Below are 26,459 nucleotides of genomic sequence, written 5' to 3'. Positions count from 1 at the left end.
GATACTCTGATACACACACAGATTAATATATGAAATAAAAAAATAAATTGATAAAAAAGGCAGTGAAAGAAGAGTGCAAGAAGAGCACACAGCAACATATCATATGCATATTCATTTGCTTTATCTCACATTTCCCTGGAAACATCAAGAAAAAGTTAACAAGATTCCCCCAGTACTTATTATGAATTTAGGAACCTCTCTTGACTTTACTGTAAATGCTATCAGACGGGAACAAATAAAGTGAGAAGGGGCTGGCCTGACCAAGTCAAAAAGAACTCAGTTCTCAAAAACTCTGACTATAGCTCATTACAAGCAACTAATACATTATTTTAAATAGGAAGCATGCCTGTTCAAAGAAAGCTGGCAGCTAATTACATTTTTGATTTCAGTTTGGAACAGCAAATAAGAAGCAATAATTTCAACAATGCTTTCAGAGCTGAACTGCACAATAAATATACCACATGACATATATCTTACGTCTTTTGCTCAAAGCTGATAGTTTGACCAGGTTGGTCTTTCGTTCTGTACAGAAGAGAACAAACAGCAGGTCCTGTTTGGAAATAGAACAAAATAGGTAATAACGCATTACAGGTAGGGTAAATATTACTAGAGATAAATGTATTTTTGTTTTAGCTACCCTGCGCTTGGAATGATTTTGTTACAGACCATGAGGAATAGAATATTTGCTCACAGGAAGCAGAACGAACAGAAAAGGTTCTCTTCATTGTTTGCTACAAAGGTCCGTGGGAAATTCTCCATTTGGACATGACCATTACCACTATCACCACTCAGTCTAACGCTGAAGTTCTTATCGTTATTAAGAGTTCACACAGATTAAAGTGTTGTTAAGTTTGCGGGATGTGAAGACACAAATGTTATTTCGATCACAGAATAATTCAGTTGGAGAAATGCCTAACCAGCACATTTAACTTGACTATTTTTTTCCTGCTTTTGCTAGTGACATAATGGATGATTTTTAAGAAAACCCTAAAATACACTAAGTTTCCAATTAGTCACTGCAGAAGGCTTGCTTCAAGTTCTAGGACAAACTGAGTACTACTGTATACTTGGAAAATAATCTAAAAATCAGCACCACAGATTTTCATTACTATCATCTTTTGATTATTTTCAGGTCCTACTTTACCAGTTTGGATCATATTTGCCAACTTTATATCAATATTAGGATTTTTTCCTAACTAACAATTCTACAAGCTCACATCCAAGTTTGAAGGAGGAAGATTGATGTTGTTTTGTATAATGTGATTCTGTGTCCATTCTTCCCTCTTACCTTTGTGGGATTTTCTCAGCCTAACACTGTTTTTTCATATTCTTCTGACACATCTGCCTCACACATCAGTTTTGACCTTCCAGTGCAGATAAAAACAATTGAAATGGAATCGATTCTACACTATATATATGTGGAAAAGATATTTAATTGTAAAATAGAAAAAGTAGGCCAGAGTACAGTTTTAAGGGTAATTCTTCTGTATACAGTATAGATAAACTAGACTTTTTGCTTAAGTTTATATAAACAATTCCATAAAAGCAGTGAAACATGGAACAACAAAGCAAAGCACAAATAGTTTTATCTTACAAAAAAGGAATCTGCACAGTAGTTCAAAATGTATGTAACACAGCACTGAACAATCTTAAGGCAGCTCAGTCTAAGCACAGGACTAGAAGCCAGGAACTCCTGAGACCCATTCCCAGGTCTACCACAGATTCATGTGGTCTTGGGCCAATTGTTTAACACTCCCTGTGTTGCGCTTATACCAGTTATAAAATTGAGACAACAACACTCACTTACCTGCCTCAGGCAGTATAGTAAGGGTTCTTTAAAAGATTTTACAATGCTCTGAAGATGTTATATTTTATATAAATCTTAAGTATAATATATCACTGCACAGACACACACAAACACAGTATCACAGTGAAGAACAATGATGCCAGGTAAGAGCAGCATCACTACAACAAAAAATTCCTTGTCCAATTGCATAATTAAAATGGAAGAGTCTGTTTAGAAAATGCATCAATGAAATAATTTCAAGGCTATTGGGGAAAACAGATCAATAGAATATTCTAAAAGAACTATACTCTTTGTGTTCCAGTGGAGACATTCTTTTCTACTCATTTACTGAACTTTAAAATGTTTGTATGTGAAAACTGTAAGACACAAGTTTCAATGCCTCCACTATCAAATTTTGCCTGTTATATAAATTGGGATTTTCCGTTTTGTTTTGATTACAAATTACATTCTTTCAAGAAATATACCATCCACAATAAAACTGGCTGCTAGCTTACTTCAAATGACCTATAGGCTAAACATTTTTCTCATAATTTTTCCTCATCTTTGCTGAAAAATACTTATGCTAGATGTATGTGTAGAAATTATAAAAACATGCAGCATATGTACAAACTGAAAAGTTTAAAAAATATTAGCTTCATATACATGTAAATCTACTTGGATATATTTGAAATTAAATATAAAAATTTCACCGCCTAAAAAAAAAACCCAAAAAAACGGTTTTCAGAGAATCTGAGACAACTACTTAAAGCTGTACAAAGATTTCCACCTGGAAATGACTTATTCAGAGAAGTTTAAGTTGTTACCATGTAGAAATAACTGTTAATTCATTTTGTCACATAATTCATTTTCAAGTTGTCAGCTTAAATCAACATCACCCTTAAAACTGTTCTGTTTTTCAGAAGTTAGATTCATACTAAAATCAAAAATTTCACAAAAACATTGGCTTCTCATGTTTCTGGATCCCTTCAAAAAGATTTATCAACTTATTTTGAAACTGTAAAAAAAACAACTATTTACAGTATTTCATTTTAAATACTTTTCACAATTTCTAAATTCAGAATTTTTATGTTACAAGAAATTCATCAGAGCTCACGGCTTAAGTCCAGTTATCAACTTGTAGCATCTTCTCTATCATGTAATCCTGTGTCTGTACCTATACAGTGTACAGTTCAAGATTGTACTGCAGGTTTTTGAAAGTAACAGGCTTTGCAGTATGTTCTCTTTTATTAAACAGCTTCTTTATTAGTCTGGAGGCGGTTCATTGCCTCTAACTTCTGCCGATAGGCCTCTGCTTCTTGCTCTTTCTTTAGAAGCTGCTGACGATATTTTTGTGCTTCTCTGTTTGCCTCATCCAGCTGCTTCTGAAGAGTTTCTCTTTCCTATTAAAAACAGAACCAGCAATATTTTGTCAAATATTTATTAAATGCAAGTTAAAATGGCAAATACTTTTTCTTTACATGCAGGTTAAGTGTTAGGGCATCATATCGAAATTGTTCAGTTCGTATTTGGTCAAACCTGTATGAATACTGCTCAGTAAATCAGGCATGAATCTTGACAATTTCTCACAGTAAGACTTGAAGTCTAAATATAGTACAACTAAGTTTCTTTAGCTGCAGAGATAACAAGCAAGTCTTCAAAGAAAAATGGTGCAGCACAAAAACAGATAGTGATCAAATACTAACATGACATTTTCCCAATGATTCAATTCCCTGTGATTTTTTTTTAAATCGACTTCTAATAAGAATGGAATCCAGTCTAACAGGACTGTCAATTTCCATTGTATTTCTAATCAGATAGTACTGTCTGTTACGAAAACTGATAACTACCAGCAGTGTGCACTGGAAAGTGACAGCTACTCACTAACTGGAATATGTACATACTTGGTTTCTTAAATGAAGTGATTTAAGTGATTGATACCATACAATGCAGAGGTATAACAACACCCCCAAGGACACTGCAGATTTATGAATTAACAGGTATTTAGTGAGGTAAGATTTTTGAACCCAAGAGGACTAACTTATGCATCATTCTGCGTACAAATTATATGGGGATGGCTATAACATAGCTTCCAAGCAAAATAATATGGAAAATGCCACTTCCTATGAAGCTTCCACAGGAACTAAGGAGAATGTATTTCTATCTGCAGTGACGCTGATACTATAATTTTGTTTGATGCTGTACTGAGCCTAATTGGAAAAGCAATTTGCTTGGAAAAACAGTTTTGTTTTGATCTTCAACCAAATACTACTTTATTAAAGTAAGTGTATCATATTTTATGAGTAAGGTAATATTTGATTTCACATCATTTTTTCCACTGTAGCTGAAGTAGCGACAGGAGGGAGGCTGTCAGAGAAGGAATCTATTTCCCAGAAAAACAAAACTATCAAAAACTGAGACCCAGCAAAAGTTGCCTTTTCACCTTTTCCCCATCTCAGCAGTTCAGCATCACATTCCCACTTAATACCTCAAACAGTTGTTCAACATTTCTCCCCCCACCCCCAGAACATCATCCCTATTCTTCACCTCTTTGATACACTCACGTATTTTCATGATCAGAGCCTGAAAATACAAAATACTCTGCCTCCCTTCTACTTGCTACTGTTCTCAGTACTTGTCACAGCCACATTTAGCAGTCACATGCTGTGCTGAATGTGCTGAAATACACTGACATAGATGATCTGATCATTGCTAACAGCAGCATCTGTATATCAAAAACAACAGGTGAAGGAGCAGTGTTATTAACGAGTTTAGAACGACTAGCTATAAAACAGAACAGTGCTAACTCCATAAATGAAACCTGATTTTATACTTTACACAAGGTTTTAAGAGCTAAAAGACACTAGCGTTCATGGGTTTGCTTCATTTGAAGCATATGCTCAAAATGAGAGTTCATCTGATCTTGTTGCTTATTTGAAAAGGATGTTCAGCCTCCATCTCTGAGAATTTGGATTCTGCTTTTTAAGTAACATTATAAATGGCCAATCCATGTAGCTACTAGACTGACCAGTGCCAAATGCTAAGGCAAAATGAACAGCGGAGCCTACATCTAACAAAGGATCTGAAATACACCAGTGTTGTTCCAACACCAGTCAAACCAAAATATATTGCTATTTCTGTAATTATCAATGTAATTTAAGCAGAGCCAACAAAGCTTACATAATACAGCCTTGTGGAGTACTAAGTTGGGGAAAAATTGCTACAGACAGTTCTTAAAGTAGCAGTCAAAACAGTGGATCCTGCTACACATGCAAAGTGGGCCTTCCCCCGTGTGGGCACTGAGCTCTGGCATAATCTGAGCTGAGCGTTATCTATCTCACAAATTTGTCATGCAATTAAACGTCCTACTGTCGAGAAGCAGAGCTGGTCTATTGGGCTGCAGAAGGGTGAGAACCAGCAGCAGCTCATTGGCCAGAGGCTCTGCAGCACATTACAAAAAATAAGACACTATCACTACTGCAGAGCACATGCAGACTGCAAGCACTCATGGGCAGAGATCAAACTCAGAACAACTCTTGTGAGCACTTTCCACAGAAGGGAGAAATAGAGATGTACAGCCACACTGGGTGTAAGCACATTAAGAAAAGAATGGACAAAAGGAGAAAAAAATAAGTCTCAGTGGCAGAGAAGGTAAGATAAAACCGGTAACCATCAGGCAGACTAGCAACTCAAAGCATGTAGATTTGTCTGAGAACTAACACATGTAGTTTTCATACAGACCTAGTCTTTATGTAAGCAGAATAAGCTGAAGAACTGGGGCCAAATACACTAACTAGGCAGTGGACCAACGATTCTGGAGGAACATTACAGACCTACTGTGGACTGAACAGTGAAAACTGGTTCCTTAACTTTGTTATCTAAGATTAAGGAGGACTATAACTGGGGTCTTAATTTCAACAAAACTAGAAAACGTTCTTAGGGCGCTCTTCAGAACACAAGAGAAAATGTTTCAATTCTCTAAAATCCTTTTCTACCATATAAAAGCTTATACAGATGAAAATCAGGTTAGAGAAGTTTGAGTGCTCTTAAGGAATCTTCCATTTTATAAGGGAATTTTCTTTATTACATACAACTTTCCTCAACAGTCTACATATTGAAGATAGAGGCACCCATAATTAAAATATAATTAAAATAACTAAGCTAAGCAGGAAAAAACAGGAATATGAATTCATTAATATAATTCATTTGCAATCATTATTTTTTTTTTTTAGTCTAATTGTCCTGGTTGTTTCTAAAGCATGTCACCTTTCCAACATGCAACAAGACAGTAACATGCAAGAATGAAAATACAATTCACTGTATGTTAATGAATTATGCATGAAAATGAAAAACAGACCATCTGCATGACAGTGTTTTTTTGCTGCCATCATATGTTTAATTAAACATCACAAAGCTTAGAAAGACTGCTATCCCTCTTGAAAACGAGCTGCAATGATTGAATTTAACAGACAAATGAGACAGTCAAAAAACATCACTACGGTATTAATTATTCACAATACTTTCACAAGAAGGTTTGTCACCTCACATGAGTGGGAGTTCAACTTAGATTTTCAGACTACAATTAACTGTTCATACACTGAGTTTAAAGCATCTAAAGACAGCACTCTTTGCCTCGAATCAAGTCTTTATAATGAAATAAAGGAATCACCGATGAGGCAGAGAAACCTACAGTAATAAAGGTTTTCCACTTCAAAAAAAAAATATTTTGAAGTGGGAGGGGATCCCACTCCCTCCATATCCAGATATGGACTTCTACTATGATAAACTTGGAAGCGAACTGACTTCCCATGTACTTCCTTAATGCCTCAGTTACCAAAGATAGGGAGCACCACACCAAGGCTCTGGAAGTGAACTGGCCTCTATACAGGCACAGAGGTCTGTATGTATACTTCCAGTTGTATAATCAGGGAGGAGGTCAGTCATCAAAACTAGCACTTAAAGGAAACAAGTAGAGTCCTTCATTTTCACCAATGAGTTTTAAAATTCTATAAAAGTATTTTAAATATCTAATTGAAGTTGGCAGTCCCCTTAAAGAATTATTTGCATCATTATACCCATTACCTGTAACTAGGAACAGGTCAATTTATTCCTTAACCAATCTGGATGTTTTTTTCCCCTTTACCTAACAATTATTATTTAAGGAAAGGTAATTTCCTGTAGCAATAATTCAGGCAGATATTTAAAAGTGTGAACAAAAAAAAAGTTTTTATTGTAACAGTCATACAATTTTAAAAAATGCAGCAAGAAAATTTTAACTGTCATGATAATCTGTAATGACCACAAAGCTGCAAAGGCCGTAAGTATTTGATATGACAACTTAAGGACAGAGAAAGTCAATGATGAAAGGTGGTAATTATTGTTACTAGACATGGACAAGGCATAGCACACGCTGTACAATAAATAATATTCAGTTGCGCACAAATTGTTATCCAATAATGTGAACAGAAGTCAGAGAATACAACCTTTGATAAATGAAGTAGCATGGAATTGACAAAATAAGAACTCACAGCCTTGTCAAGCCTGACAGCAATTTTCATAAACTTTTGACCAAAACTAGTCAGCACAGTTAGAATTAACAGAAAAGGGGATTAGATGGTTGACCTACTGTTGTAATATTAAAAAAAAGCTATGGTTTTAAATTGAGCAGCTATATCTATTTGTCATATATGAAAAGCCCTCTTAATGTTGATAGGTCATCTGTGTTGTAATTTCAAAAAACATTATGATGCAAAGATATGTAATAGAAAACTGCTCCAGAATTAAAAAGGAAAAAAAAAAAAAAAGATAGATAAAAATTGACAAACCCAGAATCTTACTGTTTCATATTGCCATTAACAGTTATCTAGTTATCATGAATGGAAAGGAAACGTTGCTAAGAATGATCTCACAATCAGGACAAGCATATGGTCATAAAACACAGATGAGGGGACAGTATTCTCATTCACTGCTATCACGTCAAGTTACGTGATAATATATTATCATTATCTAGTTTTAAAAACTAGCTAGTGATCTTAGAGGGGAAAAAACTGTTAAGCTACCAAAAACTTCAACAAATGTCATTTTCATGTGCTGGGCCAGAGGATGAAGCAAAGGGCACTCCTATATTCTTTTTACAACAACCTTGTAACAGATAAATTCCAGTAACAGGGCAGACTGAACAAGTTATTGTATCACACTCTTCATTCTTCTGTTACACAGAAACATAGCTTTAAAACAACACCAAAAAGCACAACCACATATTCAGTGCTGCACACTCTGGTTAATACACATCACGTAAGAGACTCCTTACTTCTATTTCTGCAGACTCCACACGATTTTCAACAATCTCAATGCACTGTCTCTTGACTGGCGGTTCTTCACTTATCACAGTTTCTTCAGCAATATCTGTTGCTGGAACTGTTAATACTGAAAACATATTTGTACATATAAATACACTTTACTTCAAACAATATTTGCGCAATATAAAACTCAGATAATTTTATTAACAGCAGTAAAATGCAAAGTGTTTCCCTTAAAAAAATGCAACTCTATACAAGTGCATTATATGGCCAGCTCTACAAAAGTGACTTACAAAGCCAGTGCAGAGAAAACATATTAACAGCTTTAGCTATTCATATGCTGCTGAAGAACGCTTTCTCACAACTAGGTGTACTTGTTCATATACATGGTGGACCAAATCATTTGTCTCCAATGTACAACTCTTCAAGCGTTGTACTTGGAATCCTCATTAAAAAAAAAATAAAAAAAAAAAGAGCAATCATTTTTGCCTAAATAGCACTCACTGGCAGAGCATCTTGAAAAAAAAAAAAACAACAAAAAAAAACATCCAGAACACACACTTGCCACAAAATATCACTTGTTACACTAACAGCTTCCACAAAGTTGATACCGCCTAAGAGGGACAATTTTTGCCATCCTGGCTTCACTGGTTCTGAGACTGCCCTTCCAAAACCTCAAACTTACTGAGGGCAAAGCAAGCAGTTACCACTTTGCCCCTGTATATCTCATTTCTTATCCATACAGTTTAGTAATTCTTTTGTTCTTTCTCTTAATGCGGAAGCTCAGCTGACACATGGCAACTCACTGAACTGCTATAGCTCATGTGTCTGAGCCTTTTGCAGTGAAATAATTCAAAACTGTATTCAAATTAATTACCACATAAAAATTTCCAAGCTATTTGCATGTAACAACTTATTACTATAAGTAAAATGGATTCTCAAGTTCAAACTGTGCAAGTTTTCACCTACCTTGCTGTCCATCTGGCATGGTCACGATGATTGGCTGCCCTATTCCACTGGTTGGAATTGAATGCAGATTACCAAGCTGAATGCCATCTGTAACTATAGTAATAACTTGCTGACCTCCAGAACTGACAACTTGCTGAATAGCACCATCCACAGATTCTGCAGTCACAACTTCTTCTGTCGCCACAACTATCAACAGATTAGCAAAGGAACTAGGTCAATTTATAAGTTAAGCTTTATGATTTCAAATGCATTTTGCTAAAGCCAAGGAAGAATTTCTTCCATGTCATTTCAAAGGTGATCCTCCCGACAATTAAAGCATGACTCCATATTATGTCATTAATGTAAAACTTTCACCAGGCCCACATAAAGCATTAACATTTTGAAATACATATGCAATTCTGTTCTGTTTTACCTTGATCAGAATAATCTATTTGTATTTGGTATGTTTCTTAATATACACATCCCACTCAAAAAAGACTACTTGGGCCCAGTGTTAACATGGCATCAAGAGTTGTTTTAAGAACACAAATATTTTTTGCAATGTACACAAGTTGGACTACGTTATAATGACAGCAAAATTAAAAAAAAAAAAAAAAAAAAAAAAAAAACCACCACTGAAAAGCACAACTAATCCTCAACCAGTGTCTTGCTAGGTGTGTCTCAGGACTCAGACCTGACTTCTGTACCTACCAAAAGGGTCTTCAGGACATAACATGCTGACTGACTTCTAGACAACCTTAAAGTTTAGTTTGTACAACATGGGTCCTTCAACCATGACTATTACTTTAATTATTATACAAAGTGTGAAACAGGACTAAAGGAAAAGTTCCAGAGAGCTGACATTTTTATACCTTAGGAAAACAATAAAACTAAAATGTAAAATAAACATTCTATGTAAGTAACTATCTATAAAGAAAAAAAAATCCCAGCTCAAGTATTTCAAATTCTGACCCAATAATGAGTATATGGCAGTGAACTCTCATGGTTCTTTTACCTGACATCTATAAATTAAGATAAAGACTGCATTCAGAACAATGGCACATACCACAGCTCGCACTACACACCGTAACTGAGGCCTTACACTACCACCCTTATTTTTTAAAGCAACATGATACTGAGACAAAGAGCAAGATCACTAGGAGCACAATCAAAGAATCTCAAGCACATTAATTCTGTATTTTATTTTCAATTTGTGAGGTAAAAGCAAAGCCTTTGATTTAAATAATAGACATTAGAGGGCTTCCTATCTACAGAGATGGAATTAAACCCCTATAGGCTGTGTTGTGATGCTTGAGATGAGAGAAGGTAGATAAAACCCTGAAGCTTTCATCTTTTGAATTAATTACAATACAACATACACACAGTCACTCTGTAGTTCAAATGACTGCAGTCATTGCCCTCTGAAGATCTTTATGTTCAGAGATTACTGTCCTATAGCACTGCTTAAATATCCAGTGTGTTTGTTCCATAAACCAAAACAGTAAGCTGTACATGTACAAGTGGTACTGTACTGAACCTGATTTGGTTTCCAAGTAAGGACACCAAAGAGACTACTGTGACAAAAAATTCCAAGTTGCAACTGCCAATACTAGCCGCTGTGGCGAACAGCTCTGATCTTTCAGTTTCGAACTCAACACTGGGCTTTCAGTTCTGGAAGGAAACATTAGGACTTCTGCATGAGGCCTTGGAATAAAAACCTTTGAGATTGTCTGAAAACGTATTTATGGGAGTATTTTTCTTTCACATAAATAAAGTCCTTATTCTTTCCTCGCTCTCCTTTTTATTTAAATCCCTATAAACTCTAGTTGTCACACAATTTCATAAGATAAAGGAAAGTTTAAGTAATTTAAAACAGAAGCACTGATATATTCAAAAATTTCTAAATTAACGTCTGTTTTCTTCTTCTGCAGCATGCACAGTGGAGAACTCCTGCACACATGACGAGATACGCCTCATTCCACTACAGCACACCAAATACTGCATTCCAAATATACAACTTAAGCCAGGCACTTCCCTGAATTTTCTCCACTGAGATCTCCATACACACATTATGAATCATACTAGCACATAACATTCAACTTCTCGTATGCACTTCACATGAGTAAAAACTAAAACAAGCATGGTTCTACTCAGCTACAATGAGAAGCATATTTCTTTCTTTGATTTTACAAAATCAGTGTTTTTAACTGTAAGCCATGAGGAACTAGAGGGAAGAGATCAGAGTACAGTTCACCTGGAAGGGAGAGAAAAAAATCTAGAAAGAAACAACACAAAAGGTAGAACCTAAATGCTCTATCTAAGCTTATACAACCTTAAATACAGGAGGCTAATTAAAAGCCAAAACCAGAATTTTCACCTCTACAATTTTAGGGAGTATAAGTGGATTTTTTTATTTATTTATTTTTTTAACAAGATGACCACAACAAAGAGGGTACATGGGCTTTGAGGTTTGTTTTTTGTGTGTGTACATGTATGTTGGGTTTCTTTTTTTCACTTGAACACACTTACTCTTGATGCACAGTAATAAAAAGCTGCTTTTGTATTCTTTATGCTTTATAAGCTGTTAAAGAGGTAAGATTCCAGGAAACCATTTACTGACTGTGAGATGCTGCAAGACTGCCCATACATCTGCATAAAAATCAAAGTAGAAGAACTGAAATACACAGGAGGGTTAGGTATGACAGATGTCGCATTACTGAAGGTGAGAAGCTACTGCATTCAAGTTTGAAGCGTATTTCTTCCTGCCTGTCATCTCCTGCCTACACTCTAACAATGTTTTATCTTCAGTGGTTTGCTGACATGTAATGTCAGTTACACTAGGCAACTGCAAGGGTAGGGCCATGAAACATGAGAACACTCAGCTACCAAAGTCTATCTGCTACCAAGTTCTGAGTACACATCTAAAACTGTGTAATCCTATGCAATCCCTTCTCTCAAGTTTCTCTCTCCTACAATTGCATCTGAGTTTCATTGAAATATATGAATAGATTGAAAACATCGTCAGCTTTTTCTGTAATGAAAGACATCACATTTTGGTTTTGAATCATCCACTTCACTTGCAATATATAAATGTCATAGAATAGTATAGCTGCACTTAGACACTGCTCTAAGAGTTAGTAGAGCTGGACTAAGCAGAAATTCTGCAGGACTTCAAAATACTTGGAAGTGACAACTCAGATACATGTTGGGATGCAGCTGTCATGCCAGCAAGTCTGGGAGTCCTTCCCCCTCCAGTAAAAGCTTTGTCCTTAAGAACGACATCTACCGCAGAGCTGAATTCTCTGAGAATTAAGAACCAAAGATTTTGGCCTCACAAAGCATCTCATTGGGGGCCATTTCCCATAACGCAGCAGAAAGAAGCATCCAAAGGAAGCAATCTCAAACCAAATGTAACTAGACCACACATAGACAAAGATGTGACTTCAATCTCCTGAATCACGCTCGCTTTCAGCAAGAATGAACGTTAGTAGTATTAGGCCAACAAATTTCTGACCAGTTGTGGTCAGAAGTCTTATTAAGCAATAGCTGTACACATGTATCTACCAATCTGTTGAGTGAAAGAAAAGGAAAGCTTTTGTTAACATTGGAAAAAAAAAAAAAAAAAAAGTCCTCTCACTTCTGCATGAACTATATCTCAAAAATCCCCAGTTATGTACTTTGTTTTAGTTTATTAAGGAAGTTAAGTTGATAGCAACATGGCTTTCTAACCTGGTGTTTCTGAAGAATTAGACAACGGTGCTGATGCTTCCGCTAAAGCTGCTAACGTGGCTAACACCGACGTTGATGAATTTCCAAACTGCACAGCAGACACTCCTGTCTCATCTAGAAGGAGGAAAAAAAAGTTAGTTGATATTTATTTTAAACAGCCAATGAAATCCCTTTTACATTTTTATTGTACTCAAGTTTCTAATACACACTGTTCTCAACAACTTTCTGCTAACCACAGTGCTATTCTGAAAGCATGTTTGTGAAATAAGTACAACTGATAGAAGAACTGTCTCTACAGAGATAAACTAAGTACTTAGGTATTTACAACACATAAGAAACGCAGAAAAGGAATATGAAGTACTCTATAATTACCATTAATTTTCCTAAAGCCTTTTCACTAAATGTAAAATCCTAGTTATCCTACAGGCAACTAAATACCCGTTCCACCTGATGTATTTGCAGAAGATACCAGACCTGTTAGGTTCACCACCCCTCCAGGTCCAATGATGAACTGCGGTGTTGCTGCATGTATTGTCACAGTATCCGGACTCTCTGGATTCGTATTGATTTGGTTCTGCATTGCAATCTAGGAGACAGAGGTAGTAATATCATTCCAACTGCAGATACAAAGAATTATTTACCTTTTAAGAACTAGAATAATTGAATATTGCACACAAAAAGGGAGGATCTCCCTAGTTACATCCATGCAGTAAACACATACAGAGTCACATCCTGTGCTCTGCTAAAAGCACATGAGAAACATTTTTTGGCTGAAATCTAAAGACAAGAAGCATGTTGTTAAGTATGTTAATATTGGCAATATGGCAATAAGTTAAATTTTACAGCTATATTAAAAGCTTTGCTGATCACACGTGAACAAGTACTTTGCTGTAAATTCCCTTACCATCATGAATTAAAAGTTACCTGTAATATTTCAGCAAGGTCTTCATTTCCATTGTCTATTGCAATGTCTAATGCAGTTTTGCAAAATTTACTCTGAGCATGAACATCCGCTCCATACTTTATTAAGAGCTCTACAACTTCTTGGTGGTTATGTTCAGTAGCCCAGTGAAGTGCAGTCATTTTGAGCATGTCCTTTGCATTGACATCGGCACCGTGCTACAAACAAGAACATTGTGTAAGCTATGTCACCAGAAGTACATGAATTAAATAATGCTACTCATGAAACAAAGCCCAAAATTGTCTCTCCCTAGCAGTAGTGTCCTGTTGCCTTTCAAGAAAACAGGAAAATGTATAAGGTCTTCAATTTAAGTGCCACAAGTTATTTACCTCAAAGGACTGAAGACTCCCCAAAACATAACCTTCCTTGGTTCTAAAAGCTGTTACTCACACAGTACCAAGTTAGCAAGGAGTCTTTTTTTGGAATAGCAATAAATAATTCAACTGAAATCGTGATATTTTAATTAATATTGAAATAAATTACAACTGGATAGGAAAACAAAGCTCCCAATACATACAGTGTAAATACTCACAATGTTTTGATGTTAGTTTCACAACTAAAAGGAAATCACACATTTTATCATAAACCACTGTAATATCTCTGGCTCGGACATTGTTTCTGCAGTTTTTACCTTAAGTAAGACTTCTACTATGCTTGCATGGCCTTCTGATGCTGCCATATGTAATGGAGTTCTGTCCACTTTTGTTCTGGCATCACGACTTACACCTGCTCGCAGCAACACTTCTGTTGTTGAGTAGTGTCCATACTGTGCTGCTAGATGAAGTGGAGATGTTCCCAACTGTAATTTAACAGAAAAAGTGGACTTTTAACAGATGCCAGTATGAAGTATTTCTTCTTATTCTGGAGCTATCAAACTCGGGTGTTAGGCCACCTCTTCAAATTACCTTCCCTTGCAGCCACAAGGAAAGAAGCTATCGGGGCTTTCACGGAGTATAAAGAAGAAAAAAAAGTTTAACTTTTTTTCAGTAATCACAACACAGTAGAAACAGATCACTATTTTAAATTTGTTCCTGTCTTTTTAAGGTGTGAGGTTTCAAAGGGCCTAACCCTGTTTTTAGTGTTGATCAACACACCGTAACGTTCAAAGGGACCTCTGGAAGTCATCTAACTCCAATCTCCTGCTCAAAACAGACTCGTCAGTTAGGTGACAATGTAGATTAAAGTTCTTAAGGGGTTGCAAATACCCTGAAATTTTAGATACCTAACTTAGTCTCCCTACACAACCTACTTAACACATAGGCACCTCAGAGCACCTGTATCAGGAAACTCTCAAGTGCATGTATTAGGCACTGGGGCTGCTCTCTTAATTCAGAACTCTTGCTATACTAAGCATACAAACACTGTAACTAGGAGGATGTTTGCTACTTCCCTCATTAACCACTCCAAAGTTCATTTTAACAGCCATCAAAAGGAACTTTTTCACAGACTGTTACAAAATTTAGGAGAAGATCAAACCATATGAAGAAACAACAAAGTTTAATTTTGAATTAGACATCAGATGATGTGACCGCATGATTTCAAAAAGAAAACTCCCAAGGCCAGCACTATAAATGCTTATCTATAATAATCCTGTTTTCTTTTTCAGGTAAGGGAAGTAACAGAATTTACTGAACAATGCAAAAGCTTTCATTACCCAATCTGTGGTAAAAGGCGCTCCATTTGCCATCAAAATGCGAACTTCATCATCTTGTCCTGCTCGTGCAGCTTCTAGAAGTTTCTTTCCCAAATCTACTAGTGACATCTAGTGAAGGACATAAAGGAACACAAAGAAAAAAATATATACATAACATTAATACTGTTTTAAGCACACAAATATGGCTGCAATGTTTTTAATGACTATTTCTGAACTACTCTGAAAGTTCAAGAACTTTAAAGTTCAAACTTAAAAGTTGGTATTCTAGCCATGACAATGAACTTGCTTGACTGCAAGAAGCAGACTGATTCTAGAATTACTGTTGTCAGTCAAACAGAACTGACACTGGAGTGAAGACTTCCATATTACAATGCTATAACCATAGTGGCCTCAAAGTTACATCAAAGTAAAGTTAAACTGGACTAGATGAATATTTCTTAAAAGAAAATGTCTTTCAGAAGCTCTCACCTAATACTGCAGCCTTCTGTAGCTTTGTTGAGCTTTCAAAAGGTACCGAGTCAGAGACACAACGTCACATGTCCAAAGACACTACCTTCACGTACCCAAAAAGCCTATATACATCTAAGAAATAGAACTATGCAAATGTATTTAGATGGATAAGAATACAGCACCTTTCTGGCACCTTGCCCACAACTACCATTCATTTTGTTCAACCTAAGATAATTTCTGTATTCCTAGATAGAGTACAAAGCAACAGGCACGTATTTTTGTGCTATCTGCATGAGGCACACAGACTAAGATATCTCCCTGAAAACAAACGTTCAAACATTACTACCTCCATCAGATGTCTACAGCTACTAAAAACATGCGAAGCGCTAAGTTTGTAGACTTCAGATACTGGCTGGAAAACCTTCATGTCGTTTTTAGGTAATCTCCCTTTTTTTTTTTTTTTTTTTTAAAAAAAAAAAAAAAAAAGTAAAAGATGTGTAATTTAGAGCATGTAAAATTATATGTAAACAAGACACCTATCTACATTCCTATTGCATCAAAGATTTAAACCCACTCTGCTTCACACTTGCTATTAAATATGCTCAATAATAAAATTTGGAACTAAATCGTAACTCATGCTACTAACCAAAATATATTACTAAATGTTCAGTCCTGTATCTATGCTTTCCACTACCAGGATGTCAAGAACAGAATTACTTTCATCAATTTGCTTTCCAGTCACAACTAAGAGTTAAGCCTGGATGACTAATAATGGCAGTCACAAGGCCATGCAGCCCATCTCCTGTGCAGAGTGCCAGTTCAGAAAGAAACCCCAACAGGATCATTTTTAATCTCTTTTTTTAAGCCTATACTTCTATCACAAAACCACCTTATTTAGAAAGTTCTCTGCACCTGGGTCAACTGGCAAACTCTGTGTGGTGTGTTGCTAACTGAGCTGAAAGTTACTGATTTTAGAAGGAACAAGAAAGCAGGAAGGGGGGGAAATACTGCAAACGCAGAACTCCAGCATGTATCAGTAGAGCCACAAAGGGGAGTACAACTGACTGCTGGCACCAACATCCCTTCCACCAAGATAATACTCCATTTATATTCATCCTTCTAGCATGCAAGCACATTTTGACTTAGCCAGCCAGAAAAGGAGAGAGGAGCAGGAAGGTGGCAAGGGCAGGCCAAATACAGACATTGGGAAAAGGAAGGAAAGGAGCAGCACGTGATCAGGTGCAGAGGAAGGGACAGCAGCTGGACCTCTGCCACGAAGAGAAAAAGGAAAAGAGAAACGGGAATAGGACAGAAACCTACTGTCCTGTTAAAGGGAGACACTAAGGGTAATGATACAAAACGGCAGGGCAGAGAGGATGTTTATCAAGTGCAGCAGTGAAGTAAAAGAGCAAAGTCCTCCCTCTATATGGCAACCTTTTTTTTTTTTTTCCAGGGGTGGGAAGGATTGCAATTTAGGAAGGGGAAAAAAAGCGCGCACATAGACTTTTCTGATGGTCTAATACCATGTCAAGAGCCTCAGAAGTGAAAGAAAAGCTGTAACTTAACCCAAATTACTGAAGTTGGGAACTAATTCGGAAATACAATTTCATTTTGTTTTTAAATCTCAGTAGAGAAGAGGAACTAGTAAAGTCTCCTATGGGAAACACAGAACAATCTCAAGGTGCCTTCAGCCTTATCAGCTTATGCTTGATGTCTTTTAGACATAGATGAATTAAATTACTGCATGTACATTTAACAGCTACACCTATTGAGAACCCACTGACCCATCTATACTGGTAAAATAAGCTGCAAAGCTGTTATCAAAGCTCTATACAGCAAAAGCAAGCAGAAAAAAAAAATCAATTACATTGGCCTGCAAAAGAAAGAAACAAAGCGTTCAAACTAAGGAAAGGAAAAAGAGGCACCTAGAAGATCATACGTGATATTACCTCCACTACCACATATTTTTTACATTAACTAACACTCTTCAGTTGATATAAAGTGTTTGTGTTTTAAACTAGCACAAAACATCACATCAGTTCACACATATTTGTGATGTAGAACTTTAACTTCAGTTACGATGACAAAATTTATTTCAGAAATGAAGTTAGAGAGCTTGAATGCACGCTTGGGCCATCTAGTGGAAGAAAATGACAGAACTAGCAGAGCTGCACGGTTGGACTCAAAAATTAAAATCCCATTGTGCAGCAATAGCACGCTGCAGCAGTAAGCAATACCTCTCTGACAAACTACTTGGGCACCTTCAGCCACTATTAACCAAGCAATACCAGCATTCATGACATTTCTCGGGACAACCCCAAGCTGACTTGTTCTTGGCAGACCACTCCAGGGACCCATACCATAAGGTCAGCAACCCGTTAAGCCATAACCCCCCCCCCCCCCCCCCCCCCCCCCCCACTTTCCCCGAAGCTCTTTCAGTGCTAGTGCTGGGACATGCCAAGGGGCTGCAGTATCACAATTCCCTCCTGCCAGAAGAATCCTTCGGCTGCCCCCTTGAGACCACTTTGTGGCACTACAACAGCACAGCGATACTATCAAGGTTCTGTGTACAGCACAATAAAATATATTTTAAATCAAAATGAGCTTTCCACTTCAAAGCAGCACTCTCAGGTAAGCAGCACTGCTGCTCCCTGCAGCAATACAAATCAGCTCCGCTGCACAGCGTCGGAGGGAGCTCTTCTGCAACCGGCATCTCCAGCCAGCCTGGGGAACGCTTTGTAAGAGCGATCTTTCAGGCATCAGAAGCATCAGCGGCTCTGAAATAGTCTTGAGACTACTGGATTTATTCTTATGGCAATCCGAGTATGTTTTCAGGCTGGTAACAGCTCTCACGCACTTGTGAACAGAGGGGGTTGCCTACCACGGGTTAAGGAGCCTCTGCTGGGTTGGGGCTTCTCAGCATTCACCACGTCCTGAACTTGCACACCGCGTTACTGCAGTGCATTCTGCTGAGTGCCGTTAGCCAGATGCCAGTTAACTGGTTATTAAATGTACATCGAGTTACTATTGCAATTTCACTTTGGTTCAAAAGGAAACCATACTGCTCTTCAGTATCTTAAAACTTAACTTAGAGGTGAGCTTTATACATTCTCTAAAGCTCTGATGCCATGTCATTTCAGAAGGGTACACAACAGCACCTGGCCTGGGCTTATGTGGAACTGCAGAAGGGCACACGGATTGGACTCTGTGGGGAGGGAAAGGAGCTGAAAAAACACACAGCCTGGGGTCCACACCACAGCCTGCAGACAACAGAGTAGTGGAGCTTGCAGTCCAAAGGAAGGTTATTAAGGTTGGATAAAACACTGCAGCATCTTTCGGACCAGCGTCCTGTCCAGTGGGTGCCGGATCTGGCCTTTGCTCCCCTTCTGCCACTGTGGCACTGAGCATCAGTCAATCAAAATCAACAGGCACAAAACAAATAGTTGTTGCAGAACACCTGCTAATGTGGAGATATCCCAGCTGCTGGTGCACTTCTGGCAAGGCATGCTCCTCAGACAGATGTGCATACACCAGAACAGCATGAGTGCAGCAGTGCAATTTACCAGAGTCAAGTGAATCAATACACAACGCATCTACGATGAGGATCTGTAATCACCTCTACAAACCCCAGGATAAGCGAAGATCTACAAAATGGTGAGAGGCCCCCCCTACTCAAGTGGCACACAGCAGGATTATACACAGAAGATTGCTTGAAACCCATCATCTCGGACATCCATTTACATCCAGAGAAAGAAAGTCCTTTTCAATAAGCCTTTTTCCTTCTCTTATTTCAAAAAAATTCAACCTCCTTCCCCAGACCTGACCTTCAGATATGTTTTTACCCTACTCATTTCAACATTGCACAGCACCTCAGAACTGAGAATAGCAATTTCTAATTTTATGCACCTACCCACACAAAAAAAAGATATTTTTAGAATACGAAGTTTAAACAGTTAGCAGTAACTATTTAAATCTTTAATCAAGCATTCAGTTTTGATCACTATTGGAATTGAACTAACAGGTCCAACTTGTTTTCTTCTCTATTTTTACACCAACAACCCGAGTGAACTCGGAACAACTCTTCTAACACAACTTTTCACTTCAACTAGTTTTGTAACTTTTAAAGGAACTGAAAGGCGTGCATTAAACCTAATTGAAGAATCAAATAATGCTTTGGGTTGGAAGGGACCTTAAAGATCACCTAATTCCAAGAAAGTATGCATTAATAGAAAAATGTTTTAATTTCAATACTTTCAGCTTTCCTCTAGATTGTGCTGTGCTCATTAAATTCTCCCTCACTTGTTTAAACAGAAACATCCCCTTCATGTTGGACCACGTCAGCATGAGATGAAAAATATTTAAGAGAACAGATCAGAAAAGCAAACATGTAGCTGGATAACTTAGTGGTGAATGTATTCAAGCCTGTATTTATGCAGGGCCATATTCCAATTACATTCATAAATTAAATTAGTACCCAATAATCAATGTAATTCCATTAAACAATGCAAATGTTTTTTTAAAAAGTCCTGCTCTTAAAAGGAAGAGCAAAGATTTGGCCCCTATTGGCAAAACGCAACATCTGCAGCATCAAAAAAAGATTATTATGCAACAAGGGTGAACCACTCGCACCAAGATTTGGGTTGGCACTGCCAACAAACTACAAAGCTTTCACAGATAGATTTGGCACTGGATAACAAGGAGGTTACATTACAGCAGGTATGACTGACATGCAGAACGTACGGGGTTGTGATGTTGCCTGTGAACCAAAACACAACCTCAGGATCTGCCTCATTCATCAAAACTGGAAAAAAAATACTTTGAAACAAAAATCACCAGTCTTTTTAATTAAAACAACATTTTTATTGTGAGGAGTCTTCCTTGACAATTTCTTACAAATGGGCTGAAAAAGAGGGCTTGTAAATAAACCGCTTTTAGGAAAGAATGTTAGTCGGGGGGGGGGGGAGAGTCAAAACCTGGTGTACAGCGATCATTAGGGTCTGCCACGTATGTTCTTAACCTTACTCGTAGCAGATTTCTGCACCCCTACAGGCACCTCATCCAAACAGCTTTTAACCTTATAAGCGCTTCAAAACCCACCGACAGTTCAAAAAAACCACTACGCCAAAGGCCTCCAATGGCTGCGCTCGTAACTATCAGCACATTTACCATGCGGCGTTCGCCGTTAAATAAAATCCACCTTAGCAAACAGGCTGGAGGCAGCCACGCAACCGCTTGTAGTTAAGGGCTGCGAATGAGGAAGCCTTCCTACGGCACCTTCCCGCAGCGTCCTATCGGACAGGCTGCTCCATGGAAAGCATTGGGATCAGCGGGGAGAGCAGCGAGCCCCCACAGCAGCGAGCCTCACCCCACGCTCCCCCCCCACCACCTTCCCGAGGGGCTGGCGGAGCAGCTCCCCCCGCGCCCCCCTCCAGCTCCCAGCCCTCCCACGCAGCTCGGGGGCCCCCCGCCAGGCCGGGCCCGAGCCCCACGCGAGACCCGGGCCCACGGGGCCGAGCCGAGCCCCTCGCACAGACTCAGGGCGGGCGGCCCCGGCCCCACGGCGGCCCCTGCCCCGCAGCAGGCCGCGGCCCGCCGAGGCCGAGGCCGAGGCCGAGGCCCGGTCCCGGGGCCCGGCCGCCGCCCGCGCCCCCCTCGCGGCGGGGTCCCCGGAAGGCCGGCCGGCCCGCCCGCTCTCCCCGACAGGAAATCCTGGCTGGGCTGGGCGCTGCGGAGGGAGCCGCGGCGCCGGGTTCCGGGGGAAGTGGAATTATTTTTTACCAGCGAAGAGATCGACTTCCACATCCGGTAACGGGGCCCTATACAAAGGCGCTGACTGACCTGGAAAAGCTTGAGCCGGCCCGGGAGAAGGGTGTTGGGGATCAAACGGGCCGCGGGGCCCGGGAGCCTTACCGTGCCGCCGGCCCGCCCGCCGCCGCCGCCGCCACACCCGGGGCCGCCGGAGGCCGCCGCTCATCGGCGCCCAAAAGCCCCACACAAAAGTCCCCGCTGCTGCCCGGCGGAAGGACACGGCGGCTGAGGGGCGGGGAGGGGCGCTGCGGCTCGCCGCGCTGCGCCCCCCCCCCCCGTTCTTCTTTCTCCGCCGCCGCCGCCGGGCCGCGCCTCACCGTGAGGCGACCGAGCGGGCAGCGGCGGGAGGGGCGCGCGGCACTTACCCTGCGGCGGGCAGGGGGCTTTGACACCGGCACCGCCGCCCCGGCCGGAGCGGGGGGGGTGGGGGGGAAGCGGCGGAGGGATACGGCCTCGGTGCCGCCTGCCGCGCATGCGCGGCGGCGCGGGGAAAGGCGGGGGGAAGCGGGCGGCGGGACGGAGCCGCCATGTTCCCGGCCCGCCGCGGGCGTGAAGGGGGCGGGGGGGGGGTGCACCGCCTCACGGCCCCTCCTTGGGGCGAAAGGGGGGCTTTGTGGGGGTGTGGGGGTCGGGGAGGGTGGGCATGGTGAGAGTGGTAGTTCTGGAGTAAGCCTGAGGCCTCGGTGTTCTGTCAGGCTGATCTGGGCTGGAGCCCCAGGCTCGCTGTGGAGGTGGTGTTGTGGGCCCTGAAACGCTTCTCCTAGGCTGGTTGGTTGTAACCCTGTTGGAAATTTCCCACACTCAGGTTCTCACCAAAGCTATTACAGTGTAAAAATGGGGGTCCATGGTAAAGTGGAGGTCCCATAATCTATATCCTTCAGTCAAAGGATATTAGTCATAAAACTCTGCTTATTATTTTTGGAGCTAACTATACCTTCTAGATACTCTTCCTCAGATGCATATTTGTATCAGTCTTTACAAACCCATTATTTTCTGCTCTTGAGTTATCTAGCACAGCTTTGGAGAAAGCACAAATCAGCTTCCGAAGAGCAAACATCGCCTCATAGGTACCCCAGCCCTGGATCCTCAAGGCGCTACCAAAGCAGATCTGCTCGGTACAAGAGAGAAAACCCCTTTCCTACATGAGGAGGCAGCAACCCACCTGGCCAGTGCATTGGCAGGGCTTGCACTGTCACAGTCGGCCGGTCTCTGCCTGCTTTTTGCAGCTCTTTTAGAGTTAGGCTGCAGGCACGAATTCTCCACGTACTTTCTGGAAACTCAGTTAATCCTTCTTTAAATGTTGTCACCTCACTCAAGGACCTGTTGACAATGTCATCCGGGCCAGTTTAGTTATTTTCCTGGGATGGGCAGCCAAAAGGGGGCACTAGAGAACGAGCTGAGACATTTTGGCGGGCTGTTGTATTTGTCATCGGCGCAGAAACCTGAAATCCAGCTTTCATCACATTTCTTTTCCAGTGTTGATAAGTGTTTTGTGTCTCAGGAAGCATTTATCTTGCCATATCATTGGTTGTCATTTACACAGTAGCAGTAGATTGTGCAGAAAATGTCCTTACAGGCCTGCACCAAGGAGTGGGAATTCTCAGTGATATTAGCTGCAGTACTACAAAAAGTGTAATGTACTACTGACAATCGTTTACAGAGGTGAAAAATCCAGTCTTCATTTAGTCAGGGTTCTATTAGCACTGTGTATGAGTTTTCAGTAGTGTGATCACACTTCAGTCTTTAAAATAGTTCTAATTTTTAGTTAGACAGAATTCACCAAAGCTGCACTTAAGAGAGAGGTCTCATACAAGCAAGTCAAAACACAGTTCACATCTGTAAAGTATGTCGTTTCTTCCACTTTGTTTTACCCAGCTGTACAAGATAGTAATCATTAGCGTGTAAGTAAATACTCTTAATACTTCTTATTAAAAAGCACAGATCTCTAGTGTTTAAATTATTTTTTTTTTCATTTATTCAATACTTCCGTACGGTAACATATGACGATAGGAAAAAGTGTTTTAACTTAAGGCAACACCACAGCATGTTATAACCCAATCAACACATTAGCATGTTTTAACAAGTTTTTGAATATGGTAAAACTAATTGTACAGGCAGGTCCTCCCATTTCTATATATGGTTGGTTATATACAGCTTATATGTATGGTTATGTGCAAGTAAGACCAAAGGATTTTCTAACTATTTCTCTGTGTAAGAGAAGCAGTAGAAGGTCCCTTTGGACAAAACAGACTGGGAGTCCATTTTGCACAACAGCTAGTGTGACACTCAACAGGCGTCCTTCCCATTCTTTGCACCCTCATGACCTCCCTGTGTCACAGCCACCTGATTTTCCTGAAGAAGAGGATCTGTCTTTTGCAGGCTTCATTCTACAGAGGATCCTACAGCATGAAATGGTGTTAGGACTTTCTTCCTTTGCCATCTCTAGAAGTACAAAATCTCCAAGACAAACTCAACCCTCGCCTGGCCCTGTTCTACTCAAGCACATTGCAGGGAAGAGTACAGCTCACCTCCAGTCGCTCTAACCGCCTCCGCTGCTGAAGGGAAGAAACAGCCTGGGTGGGTAGCACTGCTCTGGGCGTGGCAGCAGTGCTGAGCGGGTGCACAGATGTCGCCATAGTATCAGAGCCTAATTAGTTATCGTGGATGCTTAAAATCACACTTACAGTGCTTACAAGCCTGGTTGTTGTAGGTAACATAGACACACACTTCATACAATTACATTGTCAGTCTCTGCGGGAGTCAACTGACCTGAACCTAAGTACACTTCAAGCACCCGGTATTAAAAGGCATACTGAGGCACGAAACTTCATGGTGCAAAATGCTGGTTAAGGACCAGTTTCTCCAGTCTACAAGGTGGACTAAAAAATGGCCAGGCAAAACAGTTCCGGTTCACAATTCCATTGGCAAAATGGTGCTGTAGATCAAAGTATCGCTGCATTCCCCCACCTTGAATCAGGGGAAAGGGACTGTGGCAGGACGGAGCATCTGTTTGTGCAATGTCCTAGTAACACGACTGCTCGGAAACAGCTCAGCACCACCCTCTCCTCGCGTTTTAAATCCCAGCGTGACTGTACCAGCACGTCTGCGTGTGCCTGCCACCCCTGAGGTACGCTTGAAGCAACACCACAAGCTGCACAAACACTACCGACAACAGAAAAAAAAAAATAGAGCTGAACTTACAACATCCCCAGTCGATGCAGTTTTCTTTAGGGGGGGGGGGAATAAATAAATAAATAAAGTTATTTTTGTAAGGCAAGGCATCTCGCCTCCCCACACAGCAGCAGGAGGGCCGGTTTTACACCCCTCAGAGACGCTGAATGCCCCACAGAATCTGAGAACCTCCCAAGCCCGGTGCTTTGCCCTGGGCAAGGCGAAGCGAGGCCAGCCGGGTGCGGAGCCCCCCGCAGCCGGGCCCGGCTCTCCCGCAGCTTCCCCCGCACCGGGCCCGGCCCCGCGGCCCCGATAGGAGCGCCGAGAGTCCCCGCCCCCGCGGGGGAGCGGAGAGGCCCGGCGGGGAGGGAGCTGAGCCGGGCAGGGCCGCCGAGTTCCGCCCCAGCAGCCATGGCAGCATAGCGAGGTCTCCGCGGCAGCCCCGCTCGGACATGGGCCTGCCCCGGGCCGGCGGGCTGAGGCAACGAGACCCCGCGGCGGTGAGTGGGGACCGGCGGCGGAGCGAGGCCTGCCCCGGGCTCGCCTCACGCCCTGCCCCGGACGCGGTGGGAGGGGGGCGGGCGCCCTTGGACGGGAAGCCCCGGGCCCGGCCCCGCCGCTCGGAACCCGGCTGGGAGGCGGCCCCCGAGGGGCTGCGGGGGGGGGGGGGAGCGGGGCCGCGCTGAGGGCAAAGGGCCCGGGCTCGGCCCGGAGGGTACCGGCAGCTCCCCGCCCCGCCGCCGTGACCTTGGGCGGCCGGGCCGGGCCGGGCGAGGCGGGGACGGGGCTGAGGGAAGCCCGGCCGGAGCCCGGGGACGGCCGCAGGAAAATGGCCGGGGAGCGGCACCGCCGGGCCGGGGGCTCTGCCTGGCGCCCCCTCGGCCGTGCCCGTGCGCTTGGAGGGCGTTAATTATCTAATTAAGAGGTGAAGCTGGTTGGCTTTTTGCTTAGGCCGAATGGCGGCCGAGCTAACTGCGTAAAAACCCCCCAAAACTTAGGTTTTAAGTTAACTTTATAGCGTCTTGCCCCCGAACGCCATCACCGTCAGCGACACTGCCGGGTGAGGGAGCTGTCAGGAGGGATTGAGGTGAAAGGAGAGGCTCCTGCGCGGGGTCTGAGCGTGGTACGTGGCCGAGCAGACCCTGGGTGGACCCTGGGTGCCTGGCCCCCTGATACCCAAAAATGACAGAACTCGGCGTGCCCGGGGGGAGCGCAGCGTCCTGCCTGGCCAGGCCCTGATGGGCACGGGCTGCCTCTGCACAGCAGGTTGCAGCACCGAGGCCTGTGGTATTAACAGAGCCTGGCAGAGCTGGAGGCCTCACAGCGAAATGTACTGAGTTAGGTGTTTCAGCCCCGTGAAAATACCACGTTTCCAGTTTAATACTGACAATCTTAACAAAAGCAATTCTAGCGCACGAAGTGCAAGCGGTAAAACTCACTGATAAATGATGCTCGTGAGAAACCCATTGCTCGTTTGCTCAAATCTCAGAGAGAAAAATAAATAGGTGAATAATACTTTATTACGCACCTGAATTGATGATGCGCTGCACTTAGCATGGTAACTTTTTTCAGCCCGTGTTAGGGTATGCTGCTTGCAATATAACTGCTTCTGTGCGTCGTTCTTGCTGTTGTCATTCCACTTAGAGCTTACTCACA

At 41.5% G+C, this 26,459-nt stretch overlaps 3 protein-coding genes across 8 annotated transcripts in view; 2 read left to right on the top strand and 1 right to left on the bottom strand.

Annotated features, from left to right (window-relative positions):
• Positions 1–2,499: 2,499 nt before the first annotated feature.
• GABPB1 (GA binding protein transcription factor subunit beta 1) lies at positions 2,500–22,039 on the bottom strand. 3 transcript variants are annotated; one of them, XM_032195122.1, is made up of 9 exons: positions 21,998–22,039; positions 15,375–15,482; positions 14,352–14,519; positions 13,684–13,878; positions 13,234–13,345; positions 12,760–12,873; positions 9,052–9,237; positions 8,094–8,209; positions 2,500–3,186 (listed from the first exon to the last, which is right to left on the bottom strand). In XM_032195122.1, the coding sequence occupies exons 2-9, from the start codon at positions 15,480–15,482 to the stop codon at positions 3,034–3,036; spliced, it is 1,152 nt and encodes a 383-aa protein (XP_032051013.1). In that variant the 5' UTR covers positions 21,998–22,039; the 3' UTR covers positions 2,500–3,033. The 3 variants fall into 3 exon arrangements, with proteins under 3 accessions (XP_032051013.1, XP_032051015.1, XP_032051012.1); XM_032195124.1 differs by lacking the exon at positions 21,998–22,039 and adding an exon at positions 21,735–21,847; XM_032195121.1 differs by lacking the exon at positions 21,998–22,039 and adding an exon at positions 15,843–16,280.
• LOC116493525 (basic salivary proline-rich protein 1-like) lies at positions 21,076–25,989 on the top strand. The gene is made up of 3 exons (XM_032194988.1): positions 21,076–21,629; positions 25,024–25,303; positions 25,822–25,989. Exons 1-3 carry the CDS (start codon positions 21,076–21,078, stop codon positions 25,987–25,989), a joined length of 1,002 nt encoding a protein of 333 aa, XP_032050879.1.
• USP8 (ubiquitin specific peptidase 8) overlaps positions 25,155–26,459 on the top strand; it is a 24,788-nt gene continuing 23,483 nt past the window's right edge. For 3 of the 4 annotated variants that reach the window (XM_032194568.1, XM_032194565.1, XM_032194566.1), the window contains exon 1: positions 25,156–25,303. The gene's annotated coding sequence lies outside the window, so the exon portion shown is untranslated. Of the gene's footprint in view, positions 25,304–26,459 lie in introns of all 4 variants that reach the window. The other variant, XM_032194567.1, reaches the window with a different exon arrangement.

This window comes from Aythya fuligula, chromosome 11 (genome assembly GCF_009819795.1).
Source record: "Aythya fuligula isolate bAytFul2 chromosome 11, bAytFul2.pri, whole genome shotgun sequence".
NCBI lineage: Eukaryota > Metazoa > Chordata > Aves > Anseriformes > Anatidae > Aythya > Aythya fuligula.
This window is presented reverse-complemented; position numbering and strand designations above follow the sequence as displayed.

What these genes read in the sequence shown, in the direction of transcription:
- GABPB1 (XM_032195122.1), bottom strand. Translation starts at nt 15,482, where the DNA reads ATGTCACTAGTAGATTTGGGAAAGAAACTTCTAGAAGCTGCACGAGCA. An exon ending in ACCTTGCTGAAATATTACAG is followed by an intron (nt 13,346 to 13,683) that starts GTAACTTTTAAT and finishes TCTGTCTCCTAG; the next exon opens with ATTGCAATGCAGAACCAAAT. An exon ending in TGGAGTCTGCAGAAATAGAA is followed by an intron (nt 3,187 to 8,093) that starts GTAAGGAGTCTC and finishes TGTTTTTAATAG; the next exon opens with GAAAGAGAAACTCTTCAGAA.
- LOC116493525 (XM_032194988.1), top strand. Translation starts at nt 21,076, where the DNA reads ATGAGGAAGCCTTCCTACGGCACCTTCCCGCAGCGTCCTATCGGACAG. An exon ending in GAGATCGACTTCCACATCCG is followed by an intron (nt 21,630 to 25,023) that starts GTAACGGGGCCC and finishes GCCCTGGGCAAG; the next exon opens with GCGAAGCGAGGCCAGCCGGG. An exon ending in GGCAACGAGACCCCGCGGCG is followed by an intron (nt 25,304 to 25,821) that starts GTGAGTGGGGAC and finishes TTAACTTTATAG; the next exon opens with CGTCTTGCCCCCGAACGCCA.